Source organism: Gossypium hirsutum, chromosome A01 (assembly GCF_007990345.1).
Source record: "Gossypium hirsutum isolate 1008001.06 chromosome A01, Gossypium_hirsutum_v2.1, whole genome shotgun sequence".
Taxonomy (NCBI): domain Eukaryota; kingdom Viridiplantae; phylum Streptophyta; class Magnoliopsida; order Malvales; family Malvaceae; genus Gossypium; species Gossypium hirsutum.
This window is the reverse complement of record NC_053424.1, coordinates 6,388,941-6,401,704: the sequence shown is the minus strand read 5'-3', so window position 1 is coordinate 6,401,704 and position 12,764 is coordinate 6,388,941. Positions and strand designations below refer to the sequence as shown.

At 29.6% G+C, this 12,764-nt stretch overlaps 2 protein-coding genes across 2 annotated transcripts; both read right to left on the bottom strand.

Moving 5' to 3' along the window:
• Nucleotides 1–8,326: 8,326 nt before the first annotated feature.
• On the bottom strand, nt 8,327–11,805 carry LOC107917688 (receptor-like protein 19). Its single transcript, XM_016846976.2, has 2 exons — nt 8,713–11,805; nt 8,327–8,600 (listed from the first exon to the last, which is right to left on the bottom strand). Exon 1 carries the CDS (start codon nt 10,366–10,368, stop codon nt 8,734–8,736), a length of 1,635 nt encoding a protein of 544 aa, XP_016702465.2. The 5' UTR covers nt 10,369–11,805; the 3' UTR covers nt 8,327–8,600; nt 8,713–8,733.
• On the bottom strand, nt 10,372–11,724 carry LOC121207541 (receptor-like protein 9DC1). The gene has a single exon (XM_041077857.1). The coding sequence runs from the start codon at nt 11,722–11,724 to the stop codon at nt 10,372–10,374; it is 1,353 nt and encodes a 450-aa protein (XP_040933791.1).
• Nucleotides 11,806–12,764: the final 959 nt, after the last annotated feature.

Here is a 12,764-nt window from a genome sequence, read left to right as displayed (position 1 = left end):
GTCACACGCGCATTGCAATTTTGTCCGATTTCCCTATTTTATTCCTAATTTCGCCCCAAAATTGTGTTTTATGTTCGATTTAGTCCTTTTGTTAGTTTACTGCTTTATTTTCAATTTACTTGTTTTCATTTTCTGTTATTTATTTATTATAATATTTGTATTTATTATATTTATTGTATTTATTATAAGTCTTAGTGTATAATCTTTTATATATGTATGCATACGTAATATACTTATATATTATTATATATATAATTTTTTATTATATATGTGTGTTTTAATATTATGTTATATATTTCTTTTACTATTTCATGTATATGCTTTTAAATACCATAATATAAATATTTTTTTGTACTATCTCACGTATATATTTTATCCTTATCATTAGGAAGATTAGTATATGTTTTATTATTTATGTATATATCTTTAATACATATAGGTATATGTTTATTACTAATAGATGTTTTCAATAATATTATTATGTATGTATATATTATGTAAATATTTTAACATTATACCATATACGCTCTTATACATAGTTTATATATATTGTTAATATTATTAGTTATATGTTTTATCCCATTTCATATACATATATCTTCACTGCTCTTTTGCCGTTATTAATATTAGCATGCGTTTATCTATATATCTTTATCGAGTGAATGTATATATTTGTCTTTTAACGATGTATTTTTATTTTTTATATTGTTGTGCATGTATTGCAATACGCATATGTATGTTTTAATTAATTGTATATATTTCTCATGCTATTTCATGTATGTATTTTTATATAATCCTTATTATTGTTATTAATACTATTATATATTTCATCATATACGTGTATATGTATATATAGTAGTTTCCATTATTTCATTTCAATATTTTGTATTATTTATTTCTTTTTCGTGTTATTATATTAGTATATATGTTGGTGTATATTTCTTATGTGCATACATTTTTCAATATTTATTTTATATAAGTATATGTACATATTATGTATATATATTTTAACATTACAAATTATGTTTTTACTATCTTAAGTATTATTTCAAATACTATATATAGTATATCTCTAGCATTATCACTATCTATATATATGTGTTTTATGTAACTTCTCTAAATGTCATTTTTTACATATGTGTATTCATTGTGTTCTCGTATTTGATACTAGAACTACATTTAATCTTGCATGCATAGTTAGTGCTTGTTAATATTATTGTCATATTCATTATTTGCTTCTATGTATTTCTATCTTTTATTTTTATTTCATATCCATTTGCTTTACATCTAAAACGAAAATCTTTTTCTAATTAATTTCAATAAGCAAGGCAACATACCGATTTAATATTAAGTCATCGATTTCATCGCTATGTTGGGTGAACATCAATCGACTTGTGTTACAATGGTATGTCCTTCTCAAAAACCAAAAAAATTAAAATTTCTCGTGTTTTGATCGGATCACGATTCAAAGTTACTTTGAACTTGCAATTTTGAATATTAAGATAACACTTGTTTATAAGATACCAATTTTGGGCGTTGCGAGGGTGCTAATACCTTCCTCGCGCGTAACCGACTCCTGAACCCTAATTTTTCTCTGGATTTTGACGTAGACCTAAACTCAGCCTTCTTTTTGTTTTAAAAATAAATTTATTAGGTGTCCGATCTCACCTAAGAAAAGATCGGTGGCGACTCCCTTCTTTATTTTAAAATCAAACTTCAGTTTTCAAGTTTTCAATAAATCGCCTCAATTAGCGACCGGAAACCAAATTTTATGTCGCTACAATATTATATGTGCAACTATAGTAATAAACATGTGACAATTATTCGGTTTTACATGTGAGTAATAAATTGGCCCAAAAAAAGATAAATGGTTCGACATGTTCTTATTGTTAATGCTTGCTTATTACACTAATATATAACTTACAAGTTAATATTTTGTCAAAAGATGAAATATTAATGGTGTCCGATATCTTGAGATGAGTTTTATTTTTATTTAAATAATTTTGGTTTAAATTTGAAGTCTTATGTGAAGTTGTTTATGATATTTTTTTAATTTATTAAAATATTAAAAATGAGAATTTTTGTATGTGTGAAATTATTAAGAAATATGATACTTTTTTTGATCAAATGACATTAAATTCAAGTCATCCGCGTAAATAATACTTCTGCCTAGTTGTGCAGGACTATGAATATCAGGCGCCGCGGCTGGAGTGTGGAGTGCGTTTCTAAGATATTGGACATATATGAGTGGACTTAAGACTTGTATATCATCTACCCAAAACGCAAGTTTAATTTGCTTTCGATTGCTTTTCTTCTATAAATTACATTGATGCTGACCAAAGCAAATAAACAATAAATTATAAGAAATGTTCATCAATCGTACTTGTTAAAGTAACATCTAAAACAAAAACAAAAGAGGAATGTTCATCAATCACACTTATTAAATTGATATTTATGTAAAAAAAAGTAAATTAAGTGCTCATCTTTATAAAGCAACATGAACATCATCATTTTATGACCAATTTCATGGATATATGGAGCATTATCTCATCATCTTTCATCAAATGGGCCCTTTAGTTACTTTTTGTGGTAGTCAAGATAAAGACCGTATCATTTTGATCAATGACTTAAATTAGTGGCTATGACTAAGTCATCCCGTAAGTAGTATTTGGAAATTTATACTTGTATCCTAGGGTTTGATGCATGTCCATCTTATTCCAGTCACCTTCCAAATGTTTAACCTTCATCAATAATAGTAGGCTTCATGTAGATTTGGCTTTTTATTATTTGGAAACTGGAGTTGCTTGGAAAATTTGTATCTCAGTTGACCCTAAGACTTCAGCAAATCTTAGATTTGATTTACCACAACACCCACATTAATTGCATATCACTAGTCTACCACTGATGTCTTAAATTTCTAAGTATTTGCCTTCATTTTTCTTCACTTTCCTGATGGCTTTCAAAATTTCAAAATTATCTATTCATAAATTTGAAAGTAGATTCGGTCATCAATGCAAATTTGCCTAACCAACCATATTTAAGAGAACCAAAAATGCCTACAAACAACAAATACCTTTGCAGCATTAGTATCTGTAGGTGCTTTTTCAACGAGAAACAGAGAAAAAAAAAAGCAAAAAACGACAGCAAAAACGTTGCTGAATTGATCTGTATTCCACTTCTTTAAAAAATACAACATATATAGTAAAACCAATACCAAATACAACCAAACTTTTAACTACTCCCATTAATAACCTTGTAACTTGCAAAACTTTGTTGCACATAAGTGGATTATGTCAATCAATACCTAAACACGTCAAAACATCAACAACTAAATTCATTTTCAAGTGAATTACATAACAAAGGAACTAAAAAAATGTGTCACGCTAACTCGATGTTAAGTACTAAAAGTAACATGTCTTAATCTTATTCTTAATTTTTTGGGTGATTATTCGATGCTAAAGATGAATTTTATACATTTAATATTTTAAATTCATGTTTTTATACTTTATAGAGCACTTGGGATCAAAAAGAGGAAAAAATGAGCGCAAACTTGAAAATCAGAGCAAGTTACATGAGCCACATAGACTAACCCATTCTACACGGCCATGTGGTAGGTCGTGTCAATTTCACAAATTTGCACTCTGAATTGAGGAAAATTGCTATTTTTAGGTTTATCGGGCATTTTAAGACGTATATATGACAAAAATAAGAACATAGGAGAGGACCGTCATATAATATTCAAGAAAACAACTTGAAAAATATCATTGAAGCAGATTTCTATCAAGATTGAAGATTCCATTTGATTTCTTAAGAGATTATCATGAGTTTCTTTATTTCTTTCAATTATACTATCTCTTGAATGTTTTTATTTTCAAGCATAAACTAATTTTTAAAAATACCTAGGGAAGATAAATCATATGATGAATTTTGTTGTTTGATTTTTATTTTACGAAATAAAAACTTAATTTATTGTTCTCAATTATGTATGCTTACCTCTTGGTTTGCTATTTTTAGATTATTAATCTATATTTGATGTGCTTAAATCGGTAGTTGAATAGACCCTATTTAAGAGTAGATCTTGAGTAATTGAGTGAAGTTGCATGCAATCCTAGAAATAGGATAACATAAATTTACCGGATTAGAGTTCAATCTAATAGGGGAATCCATAGTACAAGTTAATACGATGATAGAGATTTTAATTAGAAAGAAATTTCAATTAATCAACCTAGAGTCAATTGTTCTTATTCTTAAAAGAGATATTAGCATAATTTAGGAATTTTTATTGATAAAGTTACTTAGTAAAAAAATTACGTAATTTAGATTGATAGTGACAGATGAAATCTTGGTGAATTCTTTCTTGCATATTGTTTTGCTTCTTGGTTGTTATTCAATTATTTTCGTGTTTTGTTCTTTGCCGTGTTTGTTAGCTAATTAATTTAGTTAACTTTAATTTTTAATCAATTACTCGATTTATTCGGTTAAATAATAGAAAGATGGTAATAATTAGTACGTTTAGTCTTCATGGGAACGATATCTTTGCTCACCACAGTTATATTATTAATTGATAGGTGCACTTGTATTATTCAAAATTTTAGTTGATTCATGACTTATCACTCAACAAAGTTAGCATGCACCAAAGCTTCAATTGTATCTCGCACCTTGCCACTTCGCGGTGCCATCTCGCTGTTTGCCTCTTCACGGAATATTTCGTACTTTGGCACTTTGCGGAGCATCTCACACTCTGTCATGTGTGGAGACAGCTCGTATATTTACAAAAAGTTATATCCTAGGAGTGAGTTACAAAAAGTTCCTTTCTTGCAGCTACCATGGTGCTAGAAGATTTTAACATGAGACATTGAGCTTTGTTGTCGTAATGGAAAAGTTAAATTAACCGCAATTGAAATTCCAGGTGAATTATATAAGCCTTTTACTTCTCAATCTGGCGAAACTTTATCATTTCAAAAGCAAATAAGTGTTAACATTAATGGAAGACAATTAATAATGGTTGCCATTAACATTAATGGGAGGCAATCAATAATGACAACCACCAACTTTGGAAAAGTGGCAAGGGATAATTTTTTTTTGGTCCTTGAGATAATGGGCTATTTATTGTTTGGTCCTTGAACCTCAACTATAAATAGGCCTTCTCATTTCTCATTTCAATTCATCCCAACCAATCTTTCTCCCTTAGTTTTCTTTTTCTCCCATTTGAGAATTCTTAAGGAATTCTATTTGTTTGTAATACTTTGAAGATAGTAAAGTTATCATCTGGTGTTAGTGCCTGAGGACGTAGGTATAATTTACCGAACCTCGTTAAAACTATTGTGTTCTTTCTTATCCTATTTTTCTTTCAATATTTGAGGGTATAATAGTAATATTTAATTGTGCTATTAAATTACTATAGAAGGGATATTCTGTCTAAGGAAAGACTTGGTATTTAAGAGATCCATGTGATCCACCTCTCTTCCCTGGAAATTGAACTTTGTGTGATTTTTTAGTACAATAATTTACACGCTTCCGACCCTATTGGAACAACAATAAGAACATATAATAAGAACATATAATACTATATTTCCACTCACATAGTTTGGAGTGCATTTGGATAAAAAAATATGCATCTTCAAGAAACTATACTTACACATTTCGATCTCAAGGACAAATATATCATGAAAGTTTTTGTAGCAGAATCAAATTGTATTTTATTTTATCTACTAAAATAATAATAAATTAATTCATGTAAAATACTATTTTTTCTTTTCAAAATTTTATCTGTTTTTATTCAAATTTGTTATATATTTTAAAAATCATACGGTAGTCATTTAATTATTAATAATTTTCTTTTATCACTTAATTATAAAAAAATAAAAAATAATCATTTAAATATTAGTAATTTTTTTTAATCACTCAATTATTCAATTTTCTTTTTTTTCATCACTAACAGGCTGTACTAACAACGCAACTTTTAATATTAATATAATAATAATTTTAACCCTCAATATTTATATATTATATCAATTTAATGTTTTTCTTTCTCATCAATCAAGGGAGTTTTATAAAAATAAAGTTTCTAGGTACAAGAGGTCCATTACAAATGCTACAAGAATAAAAGAACAAAAAATTGATGCAACATCAAAACAAATCATCCTGAAAAATAGAAAATCCTATCCACCTGGCTGTATCAAGAGCATCCACCATGAAACTTTAAAAGCATTTTATAAGCTCAAAAACTGACCGAATCAAACTTTACGCTAAACTTTGTCATCCTAAAAGAAATGCGATGTCCATACAATCTAAAACCGTTTAGTCTCTCTATAGCTCTAGTGACATCACTCTCACTTTCGCATCCAATGAACCCAAGCCTACGCCCACTCTTTTCCCTATTTCGCGGAATAAAAGCATCAATGACCTTACCATGGAATTAGAAAATATACCATAATCCTTTCCACAGGATTTTCGATGATAAATTATTGATAAAAATGGTTTGACAGTGACTCATCTGATGGCCGTTCTTAAGTGATTATGTAGTGGTGGTTTATCTTACCGTTGATGCGAAGTCAGAAAATTTTAAAATTAAATTGTAATTTTTAATATAATAAAAATATAATTTCACTATTTTAATAATCTATATTTTTATAATTTTTAAAAGATTAAATTAAAATTTTCTCATTTTTAGAGGGATCAAAATGTAATTTTACTAAGTTAAAAATATATAAAAAAAGAAAATACTTAAAAATTTAAGATAATTTTTATTTTTCTCATTCTTTTAAATTTAACTCTCAATGATATAAAGAAAAGTAAAACTTCAAAAAAAAATTAAATTACACAATTTGTAAATGTAAGGGTTATAAATGTTTTAAAATAAAGACTAAATTGACATAATTTATAAAGTTGAAGGTTAAAGTTACTATTTTACCAACTTTAAAAGCTATCACCGTTAGCCCATTGGTGATAAAAGAAAAAGATAAAATTAAATAGTTAAGTAATAATTTTATAATTTTATAATTTTTTAAAATTAAATGATAAAAAAGAAATTTACATGGTTGAATGATTATTATTGAAATTAATTATTTACGGGATTGCAGACAAATAGTCAATAGCAGTGGAGAGCAGTCTATTGACTTGAAATCGTCTTGGTTAACCACTTCCAACAAACAAAAAGGAAGTCTTCGTCAACCCTATCCACTAATGACATTACAGTGAATTTCAGTGGGTTCACACTTATAATTGTATTGTATCAAGTAATATGGTTACCCATTGTTAATTATTTTTTAGTTAAATTATATAAAAAAGATTCACAATTAAAATATATTTTTAGGTTTTGATGTATTTTATCATATGGTTGAAGTTTAATTCCTATTTATGGAATAAAATATATTTTATAATCAGCCGTTTATCTTTCTTAGAGAGCAGTTGTGGAAAAAGAATAAATAATTATTATAGGTGGTGGATACCTTGATTTTAACAAAAAATATCTATGTTCTTCTAGATTTTGAATTTATATACTTCGAGATTTTGAATTTACTTCTCTTATTTTTATATTCATGATTTTATTTTTCCTATTTTTCGGATTTCAAAATTCAATTCCACTTATATTTAAGATTCAATGATGTGAATTTTTAAACTTGAAAACAAATCTTATTTACTATTCATGCAAAAAAATTATAATGAAACTAAATTTAATAGAAAATTTAAAGAAATTAACATTAGACTTACAATTTAAAATTTAAAAAATAGATTAATTAATAAGTAGTCATTAATTATTATTAATCATTTTCTTTTCTATATTTTGCATGAACTTTGTCTTTGGTTAAGTAATGGTGTATGCCTCATAATTAATAAAAAATACAATACCATTAGTATTATTCCTTTTAAAATTTCTCATTATAATTTAATTTTGCTATATTTGATAATATTTTAATGTTGTATGTTGGGCTAATCACACGAAACTAAAAGACAAGGGGACCTATAATTTAAAATAAGTGTGTGAACGCCAACCTAAGGGCGGAAGCCAAATTCCTTTAAAGAGAGGAAGGTGCAGGTGAAATTACATGTCTTCTAATTTGTCATCAAAGGACAAGCCGAGGGCGGAAACCGAATTCCTTAAAACACTAATTTCAGTTCATTATAAAAAAGTAAATTTTTTTTTTGTTATTCTTAAAAGATAAATTTACCTGAATATTTAAATCAAAATAATTAGTAATATTAATTATTTAAACTACTTAATAAAATTATAAAGTAGAAAGATGAAATTATATCAGAAATTAATATATAAATATCAAATTATGTAAAAATTATTATTATTTTGAATATTGAAAGAAAAGTTTTATTCAAAAACACACCTGAAAAAAGGAATTAAAACGGTACATATTCTTACCAAAGTAGAACATAAACCCATAAATGTAAATTTACAAATAAAAACACCCATATTATCAAAGTTGAATAATAAGCCAAGCAAGAGCAAGCTATCCTCTAACAACACCTTAATCATATCTTTAAACCACTGCGTTGAAAATGAACCCAAAAAGTAAGAACATAGAGGCTTCGAGCCAAATCTGACCGAAGCAGTTGTGCATTTTCCCTCCAATTCACCTCGGGTTCAACTATGACAGATAGAATGGAAAAATTAAGTCTAAATTACTCTACATGTATTATCAATTCAAAAGTAAATATAAATTTTGGTCCAAGTTTAAGCAAAACATATTTGAATCTCACCTATGCAATTTGGATGAAGTGCTAGTTTCTTTTTATTCCAATCCTGCGAACCCATCTTGTAAAATTCCTCTGCCAGTCTCTCTCAACCATTCTAACCAACCACCATGGTCTTCCCGTTGTGAATACTATGTATCCCGTACTCAATCCCAACACTACTCCGCAGCTATACCCCATCATTACAACTTTCCAAATAAAGGGTATTGCTGAATCTTCATCTTCCACAAGCTTTGGTGTTTGTGGCTTTCGTTCCTCCTCACTACCACATTTCTTTGATAGTGGAAAGCCGCACAAATCCAAGTTGCCAGCATAGGAATCAATATCAAAAGTATTGAATTGATATCCAACAGGAATTGGTCCAAAAAAGTTGTTTTGCGACAAGTTTAACACTGCCAGAAATGTCAGTTTCGTCAACTCGGAAGGAATTCTACCACCAAGCTTGTTAGATGACAGATCTAATGATTCAAGTGCTGCCATATTTGCCAATGACGGTGGTAGGGTATCGTTTAAGCTGTTGTGTGAGAGGTTGAGCACTAAAAGAGCATGAAGTTCACCGAGTGCCTCAGGGATTCTTCCATTGAATTGATTGTTTGAAAAATCTATGAGTGTGAAATCAGTTAAAGATTTGTCCAGATCTAGCTCTATCTCCAACCTTTTCATGGTTACTTTCACAAATTTTTTGTAGTTGTGGGATGTTTCATCACCTGGACGACAATATACCCTTACACAATACACACCTCCAATGTGACGTGGTTGTGAAGCTGCAACTAATTTCATACGTTTAAAACTTTGGAAGAATTTTTTCGGAAAGGGGCCAGTGAACTCATTTTTAGAGAGATCAAGAATTTGCAAGTTTAAAAAGATAGAGGTAGCCACGGAATAGTCTAGGCGACCATAAAATCTATTAGAGCGTAAGATAAGAACTTGCAGGACTGGAAGTACACTGAGCCGATAGGGAAAGAGATCGTACAAGGTGTTGTTTGCTAGGTTCAAAAAACGTAGCCCGGTACAATTAACAAAGGACCGTGGCAATAACCCTTCTAATTTGTTCTCATTAAGAGCAAGAGTTGTCAAACTACTTAATTCAACACAAAAATCAGGGATTTTTCCACTCAAGTTATTCTTTTGTAGGTTTATGATACTGATCCCCGAACTAAAATTTCCAAGACATGATGGAATAATTCCACCAAAGTAATTCTTAGACAAATCAAGAATATCAAGTGAAGTCAAATTACAAATTGAAGGAGGTATTTCTCCTGTCAAATTGTTATCTGAAATCAGGAACTTTTGCAATGAAGGTGGCGGAGCTGGAAGAGGACCTTGGAGTAGGTTGGAACTAAGATCAAGGGTAAGAATATTCTTCCCTGGAAGTTGCTCTAAACTCGTCATTGAATTGCTTGAAAGATTTAAATAAATCAATTGTTCCCAACCTTCTGATTCCCATTTGAAAATTGAACCCTGAATTTTGTTATTGGAAAGATCAAGACTGCTCAAGCTTTTCGCAGACTGCAAGAAACTCGGGAATTGCCTTAACTTGTTATTGGAAAGATTAACTTCAGTGAGATTCTTCAAATTTGATGGCACATCTAAGTTGATAACACCACTAAAATTATTTGTCGAAAGATCGAGTGTTTCAAGACTCTCTAGCTGTGAAAGCATATCTCACCTAATGACTCCACTCAAGTTGTTTGATGAAAGATCAAGTCGGGTAAGCTTTGAAAGACCAAAGAAAGAACTTGGTATTTCACCATGGATGTCATTATCCGCCAAATCAACCACTTGAATTGAATTGGGCTTTTGAATTTGATTGAATGGACCTGTGAGACTGTTATTACTGAGCTGTAAGTATTCTAAAGATGGCAAAGTAAAAGGCCAAGATGGAACTCCTCCTGTTAGTAAGTTATCAGTTAAACTGAAGTCCTTCAAATTCTGAAATCCTGTTACATGAATTGGAAGAGGACCTTGTAGCCTATTGGATGACAAGTGCAAAGAAGTAAGTTGTGTGAGGTTGAACATCGATGGGGGAAGTTGACCGCTAAAATTACAAAAAGAGAAATCCAAAGTAGTAAGTTTGTTAAGGTTTCCAAAGACATCTGGAATTTCTCCCTCTAATTTGTTAGAATAAAAACCAAGATGGGTGATTTTTGTGAGGTTACCAAGTGAAGAAGGAATTGACCCTCTGAAATAATTACTGGAAAGGTCAAAGAATTTGAGGGGACTACTCCAATTGGACTTAGGGAGATAACCTGTTAAAGAGTTCACACTGAGATCAACATACTCTAGGTACCCAAGCTGGAATATTTCACTAGGGAAATCCCCCTGTAAACCACACAACCCGAGACTCAAACACTTTAAAGAAGTCAAGTTCATGAACGATGTAGGTGCAACATCAGACATATCTACCGAGCGAAGTAAAAGATTTTCTAATTTAGATAAGTTGCGCGTAAGCATGTCAAAACTGTGCCTGTCAAATTCCAATCTTTCATTTCTAGAAAGGTCAAGTGAAATCAGTTTTGATAGCGAAGATATATCTGATGGAACTGAACCACTGAGGTAAGAACCAGAAAGATTAAGATGTGTCAGACTTACTAACTGATTAAGCCCAGACGGAATCGAAGAAGCACTGAAATTGTTCAAAGAGAGGTCAAGTCGTTTGAGTCCTCGAAGGCGAACAAGGTTGGTGTTTGGGGAAAGGGAGCCAACAAGCTTAGAGCAACTAAGGTCGAGGCTAATCACCTGACCTGTTGCCTTTTCACAAGTGACACCCTCCCATGAGCAACAGTTGGTGCTTTCATTCCAGGAGTTTGTCTTGGGATAACAGTAGGAAAAAAAAGCAGAATCATCAATGGACATAGTGTTCTTGAATTGAAGCAAGGCTGAAGTGTCTTCTGGTAAACATGAAGGAGTTGGATTAATAGAAGAGGAAGACAAACTCAGAGAACAATCAACTACGGAAAGAAAGAACAGCACAAAGAGGACACTACGGATTTGACACAACCATATAAACTTTCCCATTTTTAGAACCTAATAAGGAAGAAACTATGAAAGGGGGCAATGTTTTAAGGAAAACAAAATTGGAAATTTGCTATAAGTTGAGGGTTGTAAACTTGAGAGATGCCATGCAAAAATTATTCACGGGCCTATATTTATATCCTCTAAATTCGTGTGGACTGTTATAAAGTCTTTCCCAATTCTTTTAAATTTATTTAAATTTGTAATTTGTTTAGATTTCATAATCGGTATCATTCATGATTTTAATTAATTGATAGGGGTGTTTAAATTTTGATTAAAATTTAGTTAATTGATCGAATTAATTTAATTCGATTAATTGATTTAATTCGGTAGAAAGTCAATTAATATTTTTTTGAAAGTTCGATTATCAATTAATTCGGTTTGAAATTAGATTATTAATTAAATTAAACAAACTAACTTAATTTAATAATTAATAATATAAATTATATGTAATTTTAATTCAGTTAATTTAATTAATTTTGTCAAATGAATATTATTAATTTATTTTTCATATATTTTATACTTGTTTTAACTAAAAAATAAAAGTAAATAAATTTCGATTAATTTGATTAACTGATCAAATTAATCAAAATATTTGACTTCAGGTAATTTTTTTAAAAAAAATTTAATTTAGTTAATAATTAAAAAAATTAAAAAATTAATTTAATTTAATAAATATTAATTTAATATAATTAAATGTTCGGTTAACCATTTAGACACTATAATAATTTATCATAATTTTAGTAGTTGTGAACAAATGTGGTATGATGTGATTTCTCTTTTGACTGTGAGACATATAACTTTAAGTCATTTCAAAAAATATAGAACAAATATAATAATTGCACTGCTTTCATGGTCTTCATTCCTAGCAACTGTAATTTCTAAGCATTCGCACAATAAAAATTGGAAAACAAAATAAAATAAAATAAAATAAAGAGAGAGGTGTGGAAGTAGAGGTGTGCATGGCCGGGCTACCTGATCCGGCCTGAAAGCCAGTCTGAAATGTGGGAGGGGTTAGGTAAAAATAGGCTCAAAAAATGGAC